Source organism: Eulemur rufifrons, chromosome 29, assembly GCF_041146395.1.
Source record: "Eulemur rufifrons isolate Redbay chromosome 29, OSU_ERuf_1, whole genome shotgun sequence".
Classification (NCBI taxonomy): Eukaryota; Metazoa; Chordata; class Mammalia; order Primates; family Lemuridae; genus Eulemur; species Eulemur rufifrons.
In genome coordinates this window covers 93744286-93768786 of record NC_091011.1, presented here as the reverse complement: position 1 = coordinate 93768786, position 24501 = coordinate 93744286, and the positions used below count along the sequence as shown (strand labels likewise).

The 24501-nt window shown below is 40.7% G+C and overlaps 1 protein-coding gene across 1 annotated transcript in view; it reads right to left on the bottom strand.

Moving 5' to 3' along the window:
- Window positions 1-24501, bottom strand: part of CNTNAP2 (contactin associated protein 2) — a 1217706-nt gene that overhangs the window by 164846 nt on the left and 1028359 nt on the right. Inside the window, exon 18 of the mRNA XM_069461685.1 lies at window positions 17247-17483. Coding sequence (XP_069317786.1) covers window positions 17247-17483 — 237 coding nt within the window. The remainder of the gene's footprint in view (window positions 1-17246; window positions 17484-24501) is intronic.

Below are 24501 nucleotides of genomic sequence, written 5' to 3'. Positions count from 1 at the left end.
GCAAACGGAACATTCTCCTAGAAGCTCTTTAAAAATGCTGTTCGTGTTTTTGCTTTCAATTAGTGTTTGCAAACAGCAACTCAGCACAGTGATCAAAACAAAACTGATTAGATTTGACAGGTCAAATGTTGACTCAGATATTCTTTTTGTAGGCATTTCTAAACTCCACCAACATTCTGCAGGTCAGTAGGAGGCATTTGTAAGGATGCGTGCTCTGAATGCCTGAGCAGGGCCCTTTTTTCTCTCCATGGTCTTTGCTGTGGTTCAACTGCTCAGGAAATAGTGATTTCTCAGGAAGAGGTTGGTTGGCACACCAAGAAAATGGAGAAATAAAAGTGGTCTGCAGGTGCCTGGAACAATTTATGAAAGAGTTTCAATGACAGGATTTACTAAATTCTCACTTGAACTATTTGATGAATATCACAGCTTTGGAGTTATCCCTTCATTGTGTATTTTAAAAATTTAAAAAGTATTTTTAAAAATATTTTTTGAAAAAGCAAGGTAGAAAAAGCAAAAGTAGAAAGAGCAAAGGTAGAAGAAGTCTGTGGTGTTTCATTGCCCAAAGACACAAACTGCAATAAGATCAATTGTGTTTAAGTGGGATGCTTGTCTAGTTTGGAAAGCTACCTATAGTTTAGGTGGTGAATTTAATGCTACAGGGAAGGAATTTAAAGCTACAGAAAAAGGTCAACTAAGACTTCTGTGAAAATAACGCTTACCAATTTCTTCTGTTTTCAAGTTGCTTTCTTAGTTTTTTTTTTCCCCTATTTTTTCAGGGATGGGAAACTCATGTTAAAAATAGACATTTCCAGACTTAAGAAATTCAATTTAAAGGTTGGTTCTAGAAAATGCTCATTTGTCAAATACTTACCAAACACCTACTTTACACCAGGTACTGTGTTGGGAATTGGAGATAGAGGGAGGAGAAGATATCAGCCCCCCTCCCCAGAAGGAATTTACAGTCAGACAGTGTGACCGTCGTCACGGAACATGCAAATATGAGAAAGGAAAGCCAAGCCTAGTTCAGGGACCCAGAAAAGGTGGTTCTTGACCCCATTATTATAGAGGGAGTTGTCAGAGATTTCTGCCAATCATTTGGATGTTTATCAAGTGCTGACCATGTGCTCAGTGAGTATATAAGAGGTGGCTTCCGTGACGGTTAATTTTGTGTGTCAACTTGACTGGGTTAAGGGATGGCCCAGATAGCTGGTCTATATATCTAGGTGTGTCTGTGATGGTGTTTCTGAAAGAGATTAGTATTAGAATTAGCAGGTTGAGAAAAGCTCTGCCATCACCAATGTGGGTGGGCACTATCTGATCCACTGAGAGTCTAGATATAACAAAAAGGTGGAGGAAGGGTGAGTTCTCTCTCTCTATTCCTGAGCTGGGACATCCTTCTCATGCCCTGAGAACTCCCCCCCCACCTCCTTCAGTTCTCAGGCCTTTGGTCTTGAACTGGGAGCTACACCGTCAGCTCCCCTGGTCTCAGGCCTTCGGACTCAGACTGAATCGCAGCACCAGCTTTCCTGGGGCTCCAGCTGGCAGAGGGCACACTGTGGGACTTCTCAGCCTCCGTAACTGCATAAGCCATTTCCCATAATAAATCCCCTCTTACATACATACATGTATATATATATACTATCAGTTTTATTTTTCTGGAGAACTCTAATACAGCTTTTGTCCTCAAGGACCCTACAAGGTGGCCCCCAACCCTCGGGCCATGGACCGGTCCCCGTTCATGGCCTGTGAGGAGCCAAGCTGCACAGTAGGTGAGCCAGTGAGGCTTCATCTGTATTTACAGCCACTCCCCATCGTTCACATCACCGCCTGAGCTCCGCCTCTTGTCACATCAGCGGTGGCATTAGATTCTGATGGGAGGGTGAATCCTGTAAATTGCACACGTGAGGGATCTAGGTTGCACGTTCCATATGAGAATCTAACGCCTGATGACCTGAGCTGGAGCTGAGGTGGTGATGCTAGCGCTGGGGAGTCGCTGCACCTGCAGATTATCAGTAGCAGAGAGGTCTGACTGCACAATAAAAGTCAAACCTAAACATCTCTCGTTAGCTCCCACCTCCCAACAGGGTTGCATTGGGGATTACGTTTCCAGCACGTGCTTTCTGGGGGACACAGTCAGGCCATAGCACAGCCCAAGCAGACTAGGACAGAGACATTCCTCTTGAGCTCTTCATCTTCCTCTTTCTGTCTGTACTGGTTGCTCTCTCAGTCTGTTGCATAGCTGTTGTCCTGGAATCTTCATTTATCATTATTTTAGAATTTTCTGTTTATACCTAATAATTGGAGATTTTTAATGACACGAATTCATGATCTTTTTTCTTCTTTCTTTTCTCCTTCCTTCCCTACCCTCCTTCTCTCTCTTTCTCTCCTGGAGTTGGGACGTCTCCTGTCCTTGGATAGCAGAACTCCAGGTTTTCTGACCTTTGAACTGTGGGACTTGCATGAGTCCCCCACCCGCTGCCCGTCCCCAGTTTCTCAGGCTCTCAGCCTTAGACTGAGAGTTACACATCGGCTTTCCTGGTTCTGGGGCCTTTGGACTCGGACTGAGCCGTGCTATGCTTTCCTGGTTCTCCACCTTGCAGACCGCCCTCTGTGGGACCTCTCGGTCTCTGCAGTCACATGAGCCAGTTCCTCTATTAAATCCCCTCTCCTATTTACAGAGACAGATATAGATGTGGATTTCCTATCAGTTCTGTCTCTCTGGAGAACCTTGACTAATACAAAGGATTTAACATAAACAAAGATAATACTAGGAGAATAAGGTCTTTTGAAAAAGCAAAAAAACTATCATTCATCTTTTGTTTAATTCCCATTGCTGCATAACAAATTGCTCCCAAAACTTAGTGTTTTGAAAAGCAATAATAATTTTATTATCTCTAATGGTTTCTGTGGATCTGGAATTTGGAAGATCTCAACGAGGCAGCTTGAGCTTGGAGCCTCTGAGGGGATTCCTGGCTGGGCCTGGAGGAGCCGGGCACTGGCCAGGCCTCTGTCACCTGCGCAGGTCGTCTCAGGCTTTCCCGCGTGGTCACCCGACGTGAGCTATGAGCTAGCACAGCGGCCTCCAGCCTTGCGGCCTCAGGACAGTCGACTGCTCATGGCAGCTGTCTTTGGAAAACACAATCCCCCAGGTCATCAGAGAGACACAAGAAGCCCCTGCAGAGAGTAACTGTCTGGTCTGTGCCCTATTTGGCACCGGGGCAGCTGCCCAGCTGCAGGAGGTGAGGAGATGATCAGCTTCTTACAGAAACTTCTAGCTGATCCTTCTGTTTCCAACTCCACCTTTCTGAGGTACCAGGAGCCCCGCTTTTCTGAGTCGCCCCCGGGGGGACAGAGCACCAACCTGCTCGCTCCTGCACGTCCCCCTGAACCAGCTCAGCCTGTAACTTCCCTTCCTCTGCCAAGTGTGTTTTCCTGCATCTGGTTGCTGCCCTCTCCCGGCCTCTTTGTTCGGGCTGACTTGTACCTTTAAACATTTCTCAGAATCCTTTTCCAGGGATTTTGGGGGAGGCAAAGGTGAATAGGTAACCGTTAAGAAAGGGAAAACATTGCTGATAGTGTTCAGAGAACTGGGCATTCTCGGTGTATACTGCACGTATTCTGGTACCGTGTTTGGGAAAACAGATTGGCTCTATATAGGAGAAGCCATAAGCATTTATACCCTCTAACTCTACCTCTCTGCATCTGGCAATCCATCCTAAGTAAATAATGTAAAATATTGAAGTGCCATTTGCAAACACATTTACTGCCGTCTTACTGACAATAAAAAATTGGAAACAATTTTAAGAACAGAAATTGAAATCACCATTTCCCTATTGTGAAATATTTAGGTTAAATAAATTTTGGTAAATCCACTGGGTAGAATAATATTAAGCAGTATTTTCAAACGATGGGTATGAAGACCAAGTCGTTTCAAGTGACAATGTTCATGCTATATGTGCTAACGCTAAGTACGTAATGATACGAAGCACATGATAATAATATAAATTGATTTTAAGAACTCCAGAATACATTTTCCCACAGTGCAGTATGCTAATGTGGATCAATAAATAAATATAATTTATTTGGTCATGTAACAAAATCATAGCACTAATGCCCTTAGCCTGGATTCTGGATCTTAGCAGCGAGGGAAATTGCCAGAAGGGGAGAGGAAGTAAGTTTCCTTTCCTTTTTTGCCAGTGCAAGGCTGGTCTCAGGCAAGACTGTGAAAAGAAGAGAGCATCTTTGACTGCCTCGCCCTCCAGACTCTTACTAAATGGCTTCTACTCTCTGTCCTCCCAGAAGTCACCTTAACTACTTCCTCAAAGCTTGCCAACATGTTCCTCACTGCTGAATCCACCGCTCCCTGCTCCAGGAACAACGCCCCTCCTCAGAGCAGCTGCTCTGGATGAGAACTCAGCCTCCTTGATGCTACCCACATTCAGCGTGGACCAGGAACAGCCTCCCCACCCTCCCAGGCCCGCTCCTGCCGATTCAAAGGCTGCTCTAATCCCTAGAATGAGAGACCGCAGGAAAGAAAGGGGACAAGTCAGGCAGTCAAAGGAAATCGTTTAGGGTGCAGAGTGGCTGGTTTCCTGCTCTCCCATGATTTCTCCCATCTGAACTCACAGATGCTCTAAAAGTTTAATTTTAAAAAATACCAACAATTCCCCCTTGTAATGGCAGCGGGTGGCCTTGGCGGGTGTGTGTGAGCGCGCTGGGATGGCGGTGGGGTCTGTCAGGCGTGGGGCTGAAGCCGGGCAGGGGCAGCTCTTTACTCAAAGGGAGGCCGGCTCTGGGTTCCAGCATGCTTGCAGGCTACGTCCTGGTTTGCGAATTCTTGTATTCTCACCTAGAGGATACATCTGTGTCATAATTTTCCCATTATCCTCTAGCCAGAGGAAGGAAATCTGTGATCAGAGCGTTGTGTGGAGCGGTAATGAGGGCGCTTGAGCTGCACGGAGGCCGAAGCTCATGGCTGCAGACTGAATTCCTCCTTGTGACAACTGTGCGAGGACACAGGGAGGCAGCTGTGGCCGGCCAACTGCCGCCTGCCTATCTCCCTATAAAAACGGATGTCGAGGTGGTTTTTTGATTGCTTCCATGTTTTGTTTGGATTTTTGAATTGCAATCATCAGAAGCTCATCACACATAGCGCCGTCCCCAGACTGGAACAGAGACTGCCATCCTTCAGTGGCCACCCATCAGTCATTCAAAGCATGGATTTCATCAATAAGAAAACTCACGGGGCACGGCCTGTGTTTACCCTGCGAATCACCTTCTTTGTTATAAAGCAATCTGAAGCGGCCTCTCAGGTCAGAAGAGTTTATTTGGTCAGACCCTCCCTGTCTCTTGTTTTATTGCTCTCCTCATATATTTGGGGAGAGAGGTCTTCCCCACTATTAACACAAAACCATGGATATGGTGTGTGGGTGGTGCCCTAAAAATCTCAAAGAAATCTCTTGTTATCTGAGCTCATAGTGAGAAGCTGACGGGCCCCACACATCTGGCTCCGTCTTTCTAGTGAGAGAGTGTGTGTTTCCTTGCTCAGCCACTCAGATTAGAAAGAAAGGCAAGGAAACAGGGAAACTTATTCTGAACTTTTGGGACTTAGGCCCACCCTCAGTCATCAGGGCGATCTGATGGAAAGAGGACAAATTGGACAAGATCCCAGTCTGCCGTTTACTAGCAATGTGATTTCGGATAATACACTTAACCTCTAGAAGTCTCAGTTTCTTCATTTTCAAAATAGAAGTGATAATATCTATGTCTTAAAGTTACTCTGGTGATAAAATAAGGTAAGATTATGTGAATGTACTTAGTTCGGTGCCCAGCATTTTTATGTGTTGCATACAATGTCAGCTGAATATGAAAGTATGTACTATCCTTGTCAACCGTGAGATACTTTGATTTTGCGACAAAAAGAGCTTCGCGAACCCTTAACCATTTAAGGTAATTGAAGAAGTATTGCAATAAGTTACTCAATAACATTTAAATGTTAGGGCAAAAGCTGAAAGTCTGAATAACCATAAATTCATTATAGTAATAGAAATAAAACTTTTTGAAATAGTTCCCGGTATTTTTAAATAAGTTATTAAGTACTGTAATAACCACATGTGGCTGATGATTCAGGAGGATGTTGTACTAAGCCATAGAAGATAAGATTTTAAGTTAGTTACTAGAGGAGGGGGACTATATACTTGTTGAAATTCATAACTTGGTCTACTGTTTCAATTTGATTTACATGACTTAATTTATATTTTTAACTGAATTTACAAGATACCTTTATAAGAGACATTTATTAAGGAAATATCAAAGTCAACAGGCTAAAATAGACCTATATAAAAGGGAATTAAATTAGATTACTTCGACAGTAAATCTTTAGAAAGCGTTTTACCTATAGTCACATTAATCTCTGATTCTGAAAACTAAGTGGTGACTAGCAATGGGCCTGTGCAAATATTTGGGTTACATTTAGCTTAGACAGGAAAAAAATCTGGATTCATTAACCTGAACTGGAGTTGTCATCCTTAGTAATGGGGCAGAGGATGCAGAGAGACTGTTAATCATTTGGGATAATAGGAAAATTGTGGATGAGCTTTCTTAAATAAAGCAGTCACTTTGTATTTTCTGAAACTCTCTGAGATATTCAAGGAATCAGTATTATTCGCTAAAGATCTCAATTATAATCTCAAGAGTTCATTCTTATTTAATCTCAAGTGTGCTTTCTGCTTTAATGATGTTCCTTCCAGGCCAAATGATTCGTGACAATTCCATGATAGAGACGGGAATGCAATCAGGGCCATGGCATCCGTGTGCTGGAGGGACCACAGGTACAGCAGTGCACGCCATCAAACAGCACAGCTCTGGGGCCTGCAGTCTTGCTGGACTTTGTGATCTCTGAGCTCGCGGATAATGCACCTCACTGCCTACAGACACGTGGGTAAGCACTCATGTAAACAGGAGGAAGGGTATAGCTGTTTGCTCCCAGTTACGGCAACACTACCAATGTGGATAGAAAAGTTCTGTGCAAGATTTCCTGGTGGCTTTTAGATGACGATGTGTTATACTTTGCAGGACTCTCACTAAAGAGACTCTCAACTCCAGGACCTCTGACTCAGTGATTAATAATCTCACTAAGAGTTTGCGTTGGCTGGGCATGGTGGCTCATGCCTGTAATCCTAGCACTCTGGGAGGCCGAGGCGGGCGGATTGTTTGAGCTCAGGAGTTCGAGACCAGCCTGAGCAAGAGCGAGACCCCCGTCTCTACTAAAAATAGAAAGAAATTATCTGGCCAACTAAAAATATATATAGAAAAAATTAGCCGGGCATGGTGGCGCATGCCTGTAGTCCCAGCTACTCGGGAGGCTGAGGCAAGAGGATTGCTTGAGCCCAGGAGTTTGAGGTTGCTGTGAGCTAGGCTGACGCCATGGCACTCACTCTCGCCTGGGCAACAAAGCGAGACTCCGTCTCAAAAAAAAAAAAAAAAAAAAAAAAGAGTTTGCGTTTTATAACATTAATGTTTTTCAGAGCACTTTCACATACATCAGCTTACTTGATCCTCACTTCTGTGAATAATGAATTTTATATAATTAATGCAATTTATAAAGAGAATGCCAAGATAGTTATATGATGGTTCACTTTTGTTTTCAATAATGCTGAAACTGGAATTCAAGTTATTCTTGCTCTATTTGCGTCTCTCTTTAACTGGGATACACTCAAAAAGGACAACTTTCTCTCTCTTTTTTAAAAAAACAAAATTAATTTAGAATAGTGTTGGTTGTGTTTCTGGTCATAGAGATAGGGTGGAAAGGAATAGAAGATCTGAAAGAATATTTTGGTGCCTGTGAGGATTGCTGAGAGAACGATTCATATATGGGCTAGAATTTGGGATCTCTTCTCAAAGCCGTACTTGACCCAACTCCCTGGGGAGAAACACAAGAAGCGAAACCTGCCACTGGAGTGGATGAATGCTAAGTCATTTGTGCACGTCTAAAGGAAGCAGATTTGCATTAGTTAAGCCTGAACTTCAGAATACTGAAATAAAATTTCGTAATGTTTAAGCTAATAAAGAGAAGTTCTTAGAAGACCTCCTTTAACAAAAAGCAAAAATGATCTGTTATTAATATTTACATATCAATTTGTTGCTCTATCTTTGAAGTGGCATCTTTAAAGGGTATCTTTGGAAAATGAGACAAATGCCCTATCATTTTCATATTAGAAACTAATGAAGGGAAAGCTTCACAAAATATTATTGGCTGGTGGAGTATAAATTGAAAAAGAGTTAAACTGATCTAAAACCTAAAATATCTTGCCCACTATTAATTTTCTAAAGCAATCCAATTTTGTAATATTAAAAGCAAATACATATTTCCTGAAAATATCAATGGTATCATTTCAAGGACAATCTGTAAAAAATTGGCAAGTTTTACAAATTTTGTCTTTGGGTCTTGATATATCTTTCAATGTTTTTTTTTTTTTTTTAATTTTTGTCATGTATGAGGTTCATAGGGCTTCTTGAATCTTTAGACTTGAGATTCTTCCTTGATAAATGTTTTTCAAAGGGTCTTCTGCCCTCAGAATTAGGTGCGACCCACCGCTATCAGCCAATGCTACCCTTGGACGGCACTTTGAAACCAGTCCTCCCGTTAGAACCTTGGGAGTGGTTGTCCATGTGCAGGTCTCACTCCGCCCTCTGGCGGCCATCCCTTGGGTTGCAGTTGGGTCTGTCCCATCCACTTCACTCTGGGATTCGTCTCATGCATCCTGGCAGTCCCCTGCCTCTCACAGAGCAGGCTGTTGGGAGCATCCCATGCTTCACTATGCCCAGTGTATACGAAGTAATAAACTTATTATTAGTGATCAAGGCACTTGATCTTGCTTCATTCACACAGAACGTAGGTATATTAAATTTTAGTGCCAATAATTCAATTGATTTGAGAATCTTTGCCTTATAGACCTTGAATACTTTAGAATCTACCTTATACTAATAAACTCATACGTTGGAAGACTCAGCTGATATTATTAGGCCAAGTTAAACATTTCACTACATCCTGTGCCCAGTCCTCATGAGAACATGAAGATAATACATTTAAGATGCCAAGCAAAGGAGGGCTCAGAGAACACAGTTCTGATAATTTCCGTTTGCTTAGGTTTGGTTTTAGCTAGAAAAAAAGTAGAACGCCCACTGATCTAAATCATCCATGGCAATCGATTGGAATTGACAGAAGTGAAAATATTTGAATGAGTCCAAAGCAGGCTGGTCTATAAGATGGGCAAGCTACCAGATTACAGAGATTTGAGAAGTCAGTTCAAAACCCCCAGACTTGATCATTTAAGAAAGTAAATTTCCTCCAGCCAAGGGATGCCCAGAATGAGCCCAATCGCTAAGGCCAGAGCTAAATGATGAGCCCAGAAAACGGGCGTGAAGAAATTGTGTGTCAGAGGCAGGTCGTCACGGCCCATCGATGTAATGAAGTACTCAAGGCAACGTGGACATTGGTGAATGGACCTGCTTGCAGGGGAGCCGAGAACTTGAGCAATTTAAAAGCAAAACTCTTAGGACAATTTATCAGACTGGTTCCTTTTAGGCTTACGAAAGAAAAGAAATCTATAGAGTTTCAGCTGAAGTCAAGGAGCTAATATGTGGGAAAAGATAAAGAGTGTTATTGTTGTAAACTTCACGTTATTTAGAGTTCTGATCGTTGCTGAAGCATGGGAAATAAAAACACTCAACAACACACACAAATAAAACATACAGGGAAAAAAATCAGTTATATCCCCAAACTGGTGGGGATTAGATAATGGCACAAACTTGAACAAAATGTTACTTATCCTACAACCAAAGTAAAGTCCAAACACATTGTCCTCTATTACATTTAGAAAGTTTTACAAAGGACTGGCTTTTTACCCATTTAAGTTTTAAATCCCTTCCTGTGGGAAAGTTAATTGGCCAGGCGTTCCCTAATATCTGGGACCCCAAAGAGAAGCCCAGGCTAGGAGGAATGTTATTTTACCACCACCAAATTTTGCAATGAAGTCACTTAAATTTGTCTGCTATGTCTGCAGCTTTGACTTTTTGGAATCAAGTCAAAAATATTTTCTTTTGTCTATAAGTATTTGTGGACTTTTATCCATATATATACTTTTATCTATAGTATTTTCTTACTTTTTTCTCTTTGCATCTTTCCTTTTTTTTTTTAAAGCGTTTAAGTAGATTATCTTCATGTGTTTCTGTATTAGTCAGGGTTCTCCAGAGAGACAGAACCAATAGGATACAGACTTATTAGGGGAATTGGCCCACGTGATTATGAGGGCTGAGAAGTCCTGTGACAGGCCATCTGCAAGCTGGGGACCCTGGGATGTCGGTAGTGTGGCTCAGTCCAAGTCTGAAAGCCTCAGAACCAGGGAAGCCGATGGTGTAACTCTCAGTTTGAGGCCAAAGGCCTGAGAGCAGGGGGTGTGATAGGGGAATTGGTGTAAGTCCTGCAGTCCAAAGGCCAGGGAGCCCGGAATTGTCGTCCAAAAACAGGAGAGGAAGATTGTATCCCAGCTCCCGCAGAGAGATAGACACTTTCGCCTATTCTCCGTTTTTTTTCACTTGCCCCCAGGTGATTGGATGGTGCCTGCCCACATCAAGAGCCGCTCTTCTCCACCTTGTCCACGCAGAATCACGTGCTAATCTCCCCTGGAAACACCCGCACAGACACACCCAGAGATGATGTTTCACCAGGTTTCTAGGTATTCATTAATTTAGTCAAGTTGACACCCAAACATAACCATCACAGTTACCATGATACTTTTAAGTTATATCCTAAGGCTTGAAGATTTAAAACACCTATTAAGAGAGAAGGGATATTTTCCCTTCTTAAACAACACTCCAAGAAAGAAAGGAAAAGGATTCTATTCTTGTTCCTTTGGGCCATATTCTAAATCTATCAAACCTCCGGTTCCAACTGGAAATGAAAAAGAAGGCTGTGAGAAGTATCTCCTCCCACTGGTGTGAAACTGTCCTCCTAGCTGGGATTATTAAGACTGGGCAGGTAGACCTGAGAAACAATGGCCATTGCCACCAACAACTTAATTGGTTTCATATAGGGACGTGATTCTAAGATGCATAACTCCAGTATTTCTCTTCTTTTTCTCCCCTACTTGTTTATATTCTGTATTCATCAATTTTCTCTAAAAGGCTTCCAATCTGCTCAAAGGGTGGGCCGTGGGTTGACTCTGGTCCCAGATGTACACGTGGAGCTGTGGAGCAGAGTGTGTGCAGTCTTCATCCAACATGAAACGTACCAGGATGGACAATCCTCCTTTCCCTAGAGGTTTAACCTGGACTTGAGTCTGAGGTCTCCTGCTAGCAAAAAGGAGTCCAGAACCTCTCCAGTGTTATCTCCTGATGGGCTTTGTGTCAGGGAGGGATGCAGGAGTTGCCAAGGTGACCCAGCTTGGCTCTTGACAGGGATGGACACTCTGCAGCAGAAATCACACTACTTGACGTGACCCCTGGGATGCAATGGGTGTTGTTTCCAATTACATCTTCCAGAATCTCTGCATGTTCTTCAGTCCAGCAGGGCTTAGGTTTTGGAGCCTTCATTTTACCTTCAGAATACTATACTGTGATCAAAATTAAGTAGAGATAATATCTTATGACATTGCCATTGCTCCTGGAGTACCGCAATGATAACCTAGTACTCAGGGATGGTTGAAATGATGCCAGTGAGGCACTTGATGTGTGAGGCTTTTAGAGGCGGAAAGGATGACATGATTTAAAGGAAGAACAAAAACACAAACAAAAACGGGAAGAGGTGCTGAGCATGAAAAGTGACGTTTGCTGTTGGGCTGATATGTGCCGGGTTCTCCACCGGGAAGAGTGTTCATATTATTCCACGTGATTTCACAGTGGTCTCGAGAGGTAGGTATTACGAATCCCTGAAGATGACGCTAAGTGACGATTTTCCCAAGGTTACACAGCAGGTAAGTGAGGAAGAGGGATTCAAACTCACATCTAATGCCATCATCATTTTCTAGGTTGGGACTTGAATTGGCCATAAATAATTTCTTCTACCACATTAATAATACAGATCAAAAAATATTAGTCAACGTCACAATACTCACAGGGAGAGGAGGAGACTTAGCTGGACCACAGAGAAGGCGGCCTGTGTTTGCGTGACTGTAAATGACAGTGACACTGCAGTGACTGAACCGTCCATAGTGGCTCAGCTGTTCTGTGACCCTGGTTCTGCAAGTTTTAGACTTTAAGCAACACACAAATAAATGCTTGGGAAGAAAACAGAACTCTCTAAACTCAGAAAATAGTTTCAGAGTGTTTAAAGACAAGTATTTTTCAACTGCATTTCTAGTTTGGCAGAGGAACATAAAAATTTTATAGGAAAAAAAATGCAGATAAGTGAATTTGGGGCTATTTTTGTGCCTCTTGATGATAAGTTCTTGCTAAACTTGGCTGGGGGAAGGGTCATAATGAAGAACTGTTTTCAGCAGCCTTGGTGATATCTGATTCGCACACATTGCTGTCATCAGTTCTAGGCTTTCCAGATTTCATATCTATAAACCATTGGAATGTTTTGAAAATTTCAGAGGAGTCAGACTCAACTACATATTCAAGGCTTCTGGGCACATGAGGTGCTCAGTGAATGTCTGTTCAATGAGTCAGTGAAGGAATGAATATGCCTGACCCCTAAACGTGGCAAAAAAGAGAGAGTCCCCGTTCAGATCTTATATCCTATTTTTTCTTATGATAAATTCTGCATCCAATAACATTCTAATTTTTTATTCAATCACAAAAAGCTTTAAGACTAGGGGCTGTGATTTTAGTTGATATAAAATTAAAGGAAAGGGAGTCTTGCCAGTTACTAGTAGGTGAACCTTGGGGCAAGTTATTAATACTGCACCGATTTGTGTTTCCGTTTCCTTCTCTACAAAACGGAGATAATAAGAATAGCAACTCTCTGACCAGGCTGTGGCGAGGATTAATTGATGCTAAGGCAATTAGAGAGCTCAGCACACTGCCTCGCACATAGTAAGTTCTCAACAAATGTCAACTGTTATCGTTGGTAAGAGCAGAAATATTAAAAAGACTACAGATTTTTATTAGCACCTTGTCTTACTTTCCTAGGGCTTCCATAACAAAGTACCACAAACTGGGTGGCTTAAAACAATGGGAGTTTATTCTCTCACAGTTCTGGAGGCCAGAAGTCAGAAATCAAGATGGCAGCAGGGCCGCGCTTCTTCCAAGACTCTAGGGGAGGAATCCGTCTTTGCCTCTTCTGGCCTCTGGTGGCCTCAGGTGTTCCTTGCTCTGTGGCAGCGAAACTCCCACCTCTGCCTCCGTCGCCACACGGCTCTTTCCTGTTTGTCTGGGTGTCTCCTCTTCTTACAAGGAAACACGCACTGGATTTAGGGCCCACCCTAATCTAGCATGACCTCACCTTAGCTACATCTGCAAAGACCTTATTTCCACACAAGGTCATGTTCTGAAGTTTTAGGTGAACGTGAATTTTAGGGGGACACTATTCAGCCCACTATAGCATTAAACCACAAAAATGAAACATAGAAATTTCTTTAGCCACTCTGGGTCTATGATTAATATTTTCCCTCTTGCTTAAAACAAGGGAAGACTCAGGGAGAGCATGCTTAAACATAGTGAACTATGTTTCTAATTTCTGGTTAGTAATAAAAATGACATTGATAATCAAAAAATTCTTGAGCGTTTTGGAGCTTGACTACGTAAGAAGGAATATTTTTAGAGAAAACTATCTTTGGCATGACCAAGCAACCATCCACTTGGTCCCCAGCACTCCGGGGGATGACAGACCCTCAGTTAAGCCTTCTGCGCAGGCTGGGGTGACCCTCTGCTCCTAGTCGTATCCACAGGCTCAGCCAATGGGCTGCCCGGGAATCTGCCATGGGACGGACCTGTCCCAGCTGAGTCAAATTGCTGCTGGTTGGTGAAGATCCTGGGAAGATGGGACACTGCACAGTTATCCGTAGACAGATGAAGGGACGGCCTATCTGGTCAAATGGTGGGGTTTCCAGAATGCCCTTGTGCTGTCTCCAAAACATGAAATGTTCCCCTGTCCGCACTCCTGTTTAAGATGCAAAACAGCCCTGGTGAGCTAACACTTTAACGGGTGGTCAAATCTTTATGGGTCCACTTGAAAAAGGCACTGGAAGCCGTGTTTGATGAGAGGTTAGAGGACGGCAGGCAGGAGTTGCTTGACTCTGTGGATTTTGCTGGGATACCGGCTCTAGATGCATCATCTACAGAGCAGAAGAGTCGTCACTGCTGACCTGCTTGAGTCCAGGCCTGTCTTCCTGCGTCCAGGGCAGCGGCAGAGTGTGGTAATTTGACTTACAGACTCAACTGTGTGCTCAGGCAAAAGAAAGGGAGCTAGGGAACGTGGGTCTGGAATGTGGAGCGAGAGAAACAGGGATGGAGACTGACGTGGAGATGGGTGTAGACATAAAGAATGTGCTCAGGGCAGAGGGACAGGGAGGAGGAGGAGGAGGAGGAACAGGAAGGGGGAGAGGGAGAGAAAAACCGAGAGAATTCGAATAGTGTGGGCTATTTGCCCACCGTTCTCCTGAATGGGCCAATCCCATGCGGGGAGAGACCTGGCTGACCTGTCCCGCTGGGCTGTGTTGAGTCCAAAGCCTGTCCTAGTGTGAGCCTCTCACGTGGCTCAGTCGATACAAGTGTCTCGAGGTTTTTATTTTCAAGCAACCTGACCCCACCGAGGCAGCTCTTGCTCCAGTGCCCATGTGCAGGGGGACTGCTTTGGATGCTTGTGGAAAAATAGGTTCTGTTACATGAATTGAGAGCTGGATTTTCAGGGGTAAGGTGACTACATGCAATTTTCACCTGACCTGCTGCTCCATTTCAGATAGTATAACTAGATGGTACAATAATGTCTAGCGAATAGCTAGGTATTTTCTGACCCAACATAGTTAGTGCTCAAATACTTGGGGTAAGAACTCTGCCTCCTACTATTGCTTTTCCAAAGAAGAAGAAAAAAGCGATGAAGTTAGAGGCAATATATCATTGTGTGAAGATTAGAAAACTACAGCTAAGCAAAAAAGAAATTTAGAAATACAGGTATTCTATCCTACTGCAAAAAATAACCAGTGTTAATATTTTGGTGTGCATTCCCACAGTTTATTTGCCTTACCTCTGTCTGTGTTTTTGATTTTGTATAAACATGTAACCAGGCTATGTGTGGTAGGTTGTGACTTGCTTCATTCACTTAGCAAAAGTACTGTGAACATTTTTCCACCCCCACAAGCATAGGCCTAAACTATCAAAGGAAGGCCCCAGAAGGGCTTTCACAGAGCGCTTTCTTTGGCCAATTCATGTGGCTACTCGTCCCAGAGGCTGAGCTGGTTGGCTGCAGCGCCAGTGTGAGGGGGTGTCATGGGAACCGCTGTGCAGGCACCAGGCTACCTGGGGCCGGGTGGGGGTGAGGCCCAGAGCAGAGGACGCACCGGGCTGGAGGCTCACAGGGACCGTCCTCTGGGTACATGAAGGAGCTTGTTTCTGCACAGATATAGCCCTTGTGGATGGTCGCGTGACCCTCCAAACCAGCATCTCTGTCATTCTCCCAAGCCAAGAAGATACTTGACTCAGAAGGATGCTCACAAGTACTTTCCAAATATGTTTTGCAGTCTTTAGTTTTAATTTTTTTTTGATTAAAGCCACTAATTAAATCAAATGTATACTAATCCTACTAAACTGATATAAAGGAAATATTTGGATGTCTTTTGTGTAAACGCTTTGGAATAACGTCAAAGGAAACACACAGGCCTCATTTAACTTGATTTCCAACGTTGGCTAAACTGAAGGAGATACATTCCTGCCTTTCTATTCATGAATGTTGCCTATTAACCTCCAGAGGTTTGGTGTGAGTACTGTGTTTAACCTAACCCTCCAAAAATAAGGGGATCGTGATTTTCTTTAAATTGGTACTTACGTAGAGGAATCTCTCAGGCATTAGTGCTTGCTTGATTGCATTCAGACATTACTTTGGCGAGGAAATGACTACATTAAATTAGCATCAAGCACAATAAATGGTAATTGCAAGACTGTCATTCCTACAAGTGCAAAATTAATGTGTTCTGCAAGCCCCTTCCATTGTGTGCCACGGGCAAATCATGGAACCCTATTGTTCTGAGCAGAAAAATGCCCTGTAACAGCAGTGTTAATGTGCTGTGGTATTATTCAGCAATGGTATTCCTTTCCACCTTTGTTGTTGTCTCATGCTCATTCTTCAAACCCTGCCTGCCCTAATTTGTATGCTCATATTATAGCACTGCCAGACAGTAGCCTGGATGTACAGAGAATGTTATGGAACAATTCCTCCTTCTGTGTGCAGCATCTTGTGTGAATAATGCCAGCATAAACAACCTCCATGTATTCATGAGAGTGCAAATAGGCTACTTATGTAAAGCTTCTTGTTAAGAGATGCACCAACCATTTACAGAAAATTTCACCCAAACGCTATACATTCATTAGAAAGAGAAGAGTGATTCACATGCATTTCAATTGTAGCTTAGGAAAAATGCCAGCTTCTCCTCTCTTCATCCCGCTTATTTATATATGGGAAATTAAGTCACAGACAGTGATTAACACAGTACTAACAGATGCTCTAAGCTGACCAATGAGATGAGGTATTTCGATATTTCTGCAGTTAAGCTTAGGCTGAGAGCCACTCATAAAGGCATCCTGAGGAAGAGTAATAATGATGACAGTGACAAAGACTGACCAAAGGAGCTTTCTTGCGGGTACAGCTGGAATCCGGTCCCTTACTTAGCACCTGTGGCGGCGTGGGGGCCGTCAAGACACTGGGCTGCACTGGCTGATTCACTGCAGCAACCAATTGATCAATCCATCGTTTGGAGATCCTGATGTGGAGGGTCAGGCTTGAGTCCCCTTTCAGAGGCCACTTATTTTGTCACTTACAAAATAAGTGATGAGGCCGTTTGCTTTGTGATATTTCAGTCAGTGAATAATTTGCTAAAATCTGGGGGAAATTCTGCACCACACTCAAAACTTCTCTTATCAAACAAAAATGATTAGGGAATAATTTAGAAACTTCCTCCCTAAGGTGGGAGAAAAATTCTGATCACCTTAACCTTAGAATAATATACCTTGTTTATGAGCTGAAAAATCATTCAATAGAAGATCTGGGCTTCAAAAGATGTGCAAAATGGCTCTGGAAACTGGTTCTGCCTTACCTTTGTTGCAAAATGTTCCATCGTATGCCGTATTGGAGCAATCGCAGGAATAACCGTGGTACTTCTCTATGCATTTGCCTCCATTTTCACAGTTCGTTCCGTAGCTGGTGCAGTGACCCGAACATCCGGATATGAACCCGGATGTGACCTTTGCTCTTTCCTCCAGGTCGAGTGTCACTCCATTCATCCGCAGGGAACGGATGCATCCCAGGAAGCCTTGCTGGCCCCCAGCGCCACCTGGGAATGACAGAAAGCATGAAATTCAGATGGAATAAACTCTGCTATTGCCTCTGTTTCATTCATGGTGTTTTGATCAATCGTGGTAGGAGACGGGGCTGCTTAGTGCATCTAGAGTTGTCACTTTCAAGTTGGTCCTGTCTAAATAGAAAAGCTTGAAGCTTTTCCCCCTCAGGCTATAATACCTAATTAAAAGAGGCTGTCTTCTGAGAAGCAATACATCTGCTACAGAAATAAAATGTTTGGAGGTACACAAAAGTTACATAAGCAGTTTTGGAAGTCTAATCTGGCTTCCTATAGAAAAGAGGTTTATAGAAATCTCTAGGTTCTCTGCTCTTTAATCTCACAACATTCAGTTCTATAGCATTGTCTATTGGAAGAAATATAAAACGGCAGAGAGACATGAATATATTAGCATGGTTAACTAGTCGATTAGTTAGAAGGCATAAATCCATTTGAAATGCAATTGTACATCTTGGTTCTTGTCTCACGAAATGCTTTGCTTTGAAGTTCATGTTAAGGGTGTCCAGGGCTTCTTGTCTGGGGTAGCTAGAAGTTGGAATTGACAATTTTACACAGAAGTCGGCTACACCATATTTATTACTAGGTTAGTTCAGATTGCATTGTTTTTTGTCTAAATGTCATTGCAAGACATATGGCACAATGAGCATGTTTATTGTGATTTTAGGAGTAAGTTATAGACTTAGACTGAGGTTCATGAGCATGAAAATATTAAAATATTCCTAACAAATTTCATAGAAAGATTCATTGAAGCATTATATTGCAAGTGGATTTAATTGTGTCTGTAATAGCCTTAGCTATGCTTTTTTTTTTTTTTTAAACAGTTGGTATAAAAAAGGAGGAATTCAAATGTATATACATGTCTGTATCTTAGCGTAACAACTTTTCTGGAAACTGATCTAAAATGAATAGGTAAAATTATTGAAAGAAATATCTGATGAAGATTTAGAGAAAAAGATACTGCCATTAAAAATAAAACCCAAGTTGCTCTTTTATTGAGGGCTATGTGCTAGGTACTAAGCACCTAATACATGTTATTCACCTGATCCTCACAACAAGCTGTCCACACAGGTATTATTTTCATCATCCCCATTGTTCAGATGAGAAAACTGAGACTTAGAGAAGTTAACAAGTTTACTCGAAGACTCACAGCTCTTGAGTGGAAACTGTATCAGATCTGTCTTGTTCTAGAGCCTACGGTCTTAAACTCTGTTCTGTGTTGACTGTCTAATACAGACCAGAACTTTTGCGTCAGGGGCCCCACAGATGTATGTGTTTCTGGGATATAGATTTGGATGTCTTTAAAAATGGAGTAGTCAATAGGTTTGTTGGAGTTTGGGTAAGACTGGTGGGCCGGTGACTGGTTCTGGTCACTTAACTCTACTATCCTGAGGAAAGGGTACACACCAGTAGACTCATCAGACAATACTGGTAGACAAAGGCTTTAGAGGCAGGGATGGATTAGCATCGGCCTGTGCCCGTAAATTCTCATCAGTGAAATGGCAAATGAATTGCTCTATGGTCTTGATAAACCCAAGCCGTGAGGTTCTCTCCTTGGGTGGTATCTTGATTTGAACTGATGATTCTTCAGTGAATATCTTGGTTTTTTTTTAATAAAATTTTTCAATAGAGGATTAACTGAAGAGAGTCCAATGCCATTTTTGATCAAAGCTATGAGATAGTAGATGGCAAAAGACGTTATTAAAAACAATCCCATTTGAAGGATTTCCAATTTTTTTTTTTTACCTCCTTGTGAGGTAGACTTCATACCTCTGTGCAGAAGAGAATTAGGGCCTTTGCCTGATTTGGAAGAATTTCGACCCATTAGTCACTCTTGGTTTGTTAGAATTTCAATTTGGCTTCTATCATTTTAGCCACTGTGGCTTTTGTTCATGCTTTCCAAAGGGCCTTTTATTAAATAAATGCCCAGTGATTTAAAGTTTTATCAATAGTCAATTAAGACAATTATATCCTATCAAAAGATGCTGCAATTTTTAAATCACTGTTTTTAGATCTCCTCCTCTCCTTCTGCCTGATTACCAATGTCATAGTTTTTCATGTGGAAACCAGGAACATACTGACAAGCAAAATACAAAAGAGAAACCATAATGCCACCCAGATGTAACTACTTCTGATTTTAGGGAATAGTCTTTTCTACTTTTATTTATAAACATACATATGTGTAAAAAATAAAACAAAGGAAGAACTGAGTGCATAATATATACATGGTTTTGAAACTTGCTTTTTGCACTTAATACATTATGAAATATTTTCTAATCAATCAATGTACAACTAGAACATCTTGTTTAGTATCTGTATTTCATTCTGTGAATGCACTATCATTTTTTTTTGCTATTCCACTACCATTGGACTTTTAAGCTTTTTCCAACTTTCATTTTATATGACATAATCTTTATAAAAACCTTTGTACACTTTTCCAGCTTTTTTCTTAGAATTGATTTATTAGAATTAGTTAATTATACTTTTTAGGTGTAAGTGCTGGGTTCAAAGGCATCTTACATTTTAAAGCATTTGAAATATATCTTCCTCTGGAAGAGGAAGAGTTTACTAATTTATATTTCACCAGTAGGGTATGAGATTACCACCTTCTCCTCACCAATTCTAATACTGGTCAGTATCCTTTTGAGTTTATGCCAATCCAATTGACTGAGACAAAAAAGTTCACTGTTTTAATTTGCATTGCTTCAAATACTGTGAGTTGAATAATTTTTATGTTTTCTCTTTTCTTTTTTTAAAATGATTTCTTCATGTCCTGTGCTTTTTGCAGGGGGTTGGGGGAAGAGGATATATTTCTTAACGATTGATAACAATATCTTAGGCTTTAACTCTTTGTTATAAATGTTACAACTATATCCTTTCAGTTTGTATCTTTTAACTTATACATGGTGTTTCTTTTTCCCCATGAAAGTGTAGATGTTTATGTAGTCACTTTGATCTGTCTTATTTGTGTGATTTCTGCCTTTGGTAACAGGCCTATAAAGAACTTCTCTAATACAAAATAATATAATTATTCAACTATATTTTCTTCTGGCACTTTTGTGATTTTACAGATTAACCATTAATGTGGCTGGAATGTATTTTAATTTGGAAATAATTCATATTTAATGGATCCTCAGTAATGATTGAGAGTTTGAAGAAAAGATTTTTAAAAGACGCTAAGTAAATGTTAACATGACAAAGAATGGAGATCTAAAAAGGGTCAATTGGCAGAGCAAATAAATCTAGATTAGATCATATTTTATTATATCATTAAGGCAAAAATTTAGATAAATGTATGTATACTGAATTATTTATGTATACAGGGCTCATTCCAGAAGGGATTTTAGGGGACAGAGTTTTCTCATTCTGCCTCTGTCTTGGGTATTGAGTCTTTCTGAGGTTCTACATCTGCCAGTCTCTCTTCCTGCATTTGTGTTTGTGGATCTCTCCCTTCTGGGACTATTGACTGTTTCTAGTTAGTTGTGTGGCTTCCATTAAATAGCTTAATCTCTCTCAGCATCAGTTTTCCCATCCATAAAAACGGTGAAACTAGATGATGTCTCCAATTCCTTCCAGCTCTAACTTGCTCCGGCCCGTGAGTTACAAGCTCTTCCTTTGTGCTTACGTGTCTGCCCCTCTATATTTCAGTAAATACTGTCAATTTCTCTTAAATTTCTTTCTTTCTTCCTTTTCTTCTTCTTCTTTTAACTGGCTGTAACATATGACTGTAGTCTAATTTGTATTTGTTGCATTCATTAAATAAAATTTTATACTCTCTCTTCTCAATTTGTAATGCAGTTGAGTGAAATGCTATTTCTTCCTATATAAAGGAAAACTAAATAAATTTAAGCTTTTTTCTTACTTAGGTGGTCCCTGATTTATTTGAATAGGTCAGTGAGCTGGAAAGTACTTTTCTTGATCTAGTCAATATGAAGAAAAATCTTTTGTCCTGAAAATGGTCATTATATATTATGTAAAAGATGTAAATGCACTAGAACCAGTGATAATTATTAGAGTTCCACTTATGTGCTCTGTAGAAATATTTCTTGGTGACAAATGTCGTAAGTTTAAATTATAGGTCTTCAAGCAAAAATGCTATTTAACCTTTGTTAATTAGAAAATCAACACATTGTCATTGGAGAGAGCCCCCTGCCATGCAAGGGCTTTGTGCACATTAGTCAGACCTGTGATCATTATCCAAGGTGCAATGTGGGATTAATTTGTAAATCATTTTTTCATGTGAAATGCTTCGCAAGCATTGCAATTAAAGATTAATTATGAAAATGCCGTAACAACCCATAATGAATAATGCCGCCATCAAATACATAAAAGATCAGGGCAAAATAATCAGGTATTAAATTAAACAAAAATGGCAATAATAATGATTGAGATGAATTATAAAAACTACATTGTCCTCAACCTCAGAACTTAATAGTTTCCTAAGGATCTAAGTTGGGTCCCAGAGCACCTTTGCTCAGAAAGACTGGCCACCAATTCCCCACAGAAAGGAGTCACACCAAAGCCCATACACATGAAATCTAATTTATCCATTCAAAATATACTTATCTCATGCCTACTATGAGTTAGGCTCTGTTTTATTTTGTTACTTTAAAAAATTTTATTTTTAATTATTATGGGTACATAACAGTTGTATGTCTTTATGGGGTATATGTGATGTTTTGATACAGGCATACAACGTTTAATAATCAAATCAGGGTAATTGGGGTAACTATCACCTCAAGAATTTATCATTTCTTTGTGTTAGGAACATTCCAATTCCATTCTTTTAGTTATTTTAAAGTGCACCCTATTATTGACTATAGTCACTTTGCTGTGATATCAAATATTGTTCATTTTATCTACCTATATTTTTGCACCCATTAACCATCCCCATTTTATCCCCTACTCCCTGCTACCCTTCCCAGCCTCTGGTAACCATCATTCTACTCTCTGTCTCCATGAGATCAATTATTTTAATAATTAGGTCCCACATATGAATGACAACATGAGAGATTTTTCTTTCTGTGCTTGGTTTTTTTCACTTAACATACTGTTCTCCAGTTGCGTCCATGTTGTTGCAAATGACAAGATTTCATCATTTTTATGGCTATATAATATTCCATTGTGTATACGTACCATGATTTCTTTATCCATTCACCTGTTGATGGACACTTAGGGTGGTTTCAAATCTTGGCAATTGTGAATAGTGCTCCAATAAACATGGGCATGCAGATATATTTTGGATATATTGATTTCTATTTTTTTGGATATATACCTAGAAGTGAAGTGGGATTGCTGGTCATATGGTAATTTTATTTTTAGTTTTTTGAGGAACCTCCATATGGTTCTCCCTAGTGGTTGCACCAATTTACATTCTTGCCAACAGTGTATAAGGGTTCCCCTTTCTCTACATCCACACCAGCATTCATCATTGCCTGTCTTTTTGGTTAAAGCCATTTTAACTGGGGTGAGATGATATTTCACTGTAGTTTTGATTTGCATTTATTTGATGACTAATGATGTTGAGAAATTTTTCATATACCTGTTGGCCATTTATATGTCTTCTTTTGAGAAATTTCCTTAATTGGATTATTTGATTTTTTCTTATTGTTTGAGCTCCTTTTATATATTCTAGTTATTAATTCATTCTCAGATGTGTAGTTTGCAAATATTTTCTTCCATTCTGTGGGCTGTTGTTTTATTTTGTTGATTGTTTCCTTTGCTGTACAGAAGCTTTTTAGTTTTTTAGCTTCTGTGATCTCATTTGTCCAATTTTTCTTTCATTGCCTGTGCTTTTGGGATATTACTCAAGAAATCATTTCCCAGACCAATGTCCTGGAGCTTTACCCCAATGTTTTCTTTTAGTAGTTTCATAATTTCAGGTCTTAGGCTTAAGTCTTCAAACCATTTTGATTTAATTTTTGTATGTGGTGACACGTAAGGGTCCAGTTTTATTCTACATATGGATATCCAATTTTCCTAGCACCATTTGTTAAAGATGCTGTCCTTTCCATACTGTATGTTCTTGGCAACTTTGTGAAAAATAAGTTCACTATAAATTTGTGGGTTTATTTCTGGGTTATCTATTCTGTTCCATTGGTCTATGTGTTTGTTTTTATGCCAGTACCATGCTGTTTTGGTTACTACAGCTCTATAGTATAGTTTGAAGTTAGGTAATGTGATTCTTTCAGTTTTGTTCTTTTTACTCAGGATGGCTTTGGCTATTCTGGGTCTTTTATGGTTCCATATAAATTTTTGGATTATTTTTTCTATTTCTGTGAAGAATTTCATTGGCATTTTGATGGGGATTGCATTGAATCTGTAGATTGCTTTGGGTAGTATGGACGTTTTAACTATATTAATTTTCCCAATCCACAAGCATGGAATATCTTTCCATTTGTTTGTGTCCTCTTCAATTTCTTTCATCAATGTTTTATAATTTTCATTGTAGAAATCTTTCACTTCTTTGGTTAAGTTTATTTGTAGCTATTGTAAATGGGATTACATTCTTGGTTTCTTTTTCAGATTGTTTGCTGTTGGCATATAGAAATACTACTGGTTTTTATAGGTTGATTTTGTATCCTGCAACTCTACTGAATCTTTTATCAGTTCTAATAGGTTTTCTGTTGAGTCTTTAGGCTTCCTTAGATATAAGATCATGTCATCCACAAACAAGTATAATTTGACTTCTTCCTTTTCAATTTGTAAAATACCAGTTTATGGTATTTTGATATGGCAGCTCTAGCAGACTAAGACAATGAGTAATGGGCTAACATCAAGCTTGGGCTGATCTAGACCTGCCTGAGAGAATGACTTTGGAGTCCATCTTCCAACTGTACTGTTTCCATGGAAAGTACAGATTAGGGTGGGTGTTGTCTCTATCTTTCTGCTATGGAGGACTGGATCTGGGTTGGAAGCTATGAACTGGCACAGAGGCCTCGAGCCTGTCACTGGACTGGCATGAATGATTGATGGGAAACAGAGCTTTGGCTTCTCT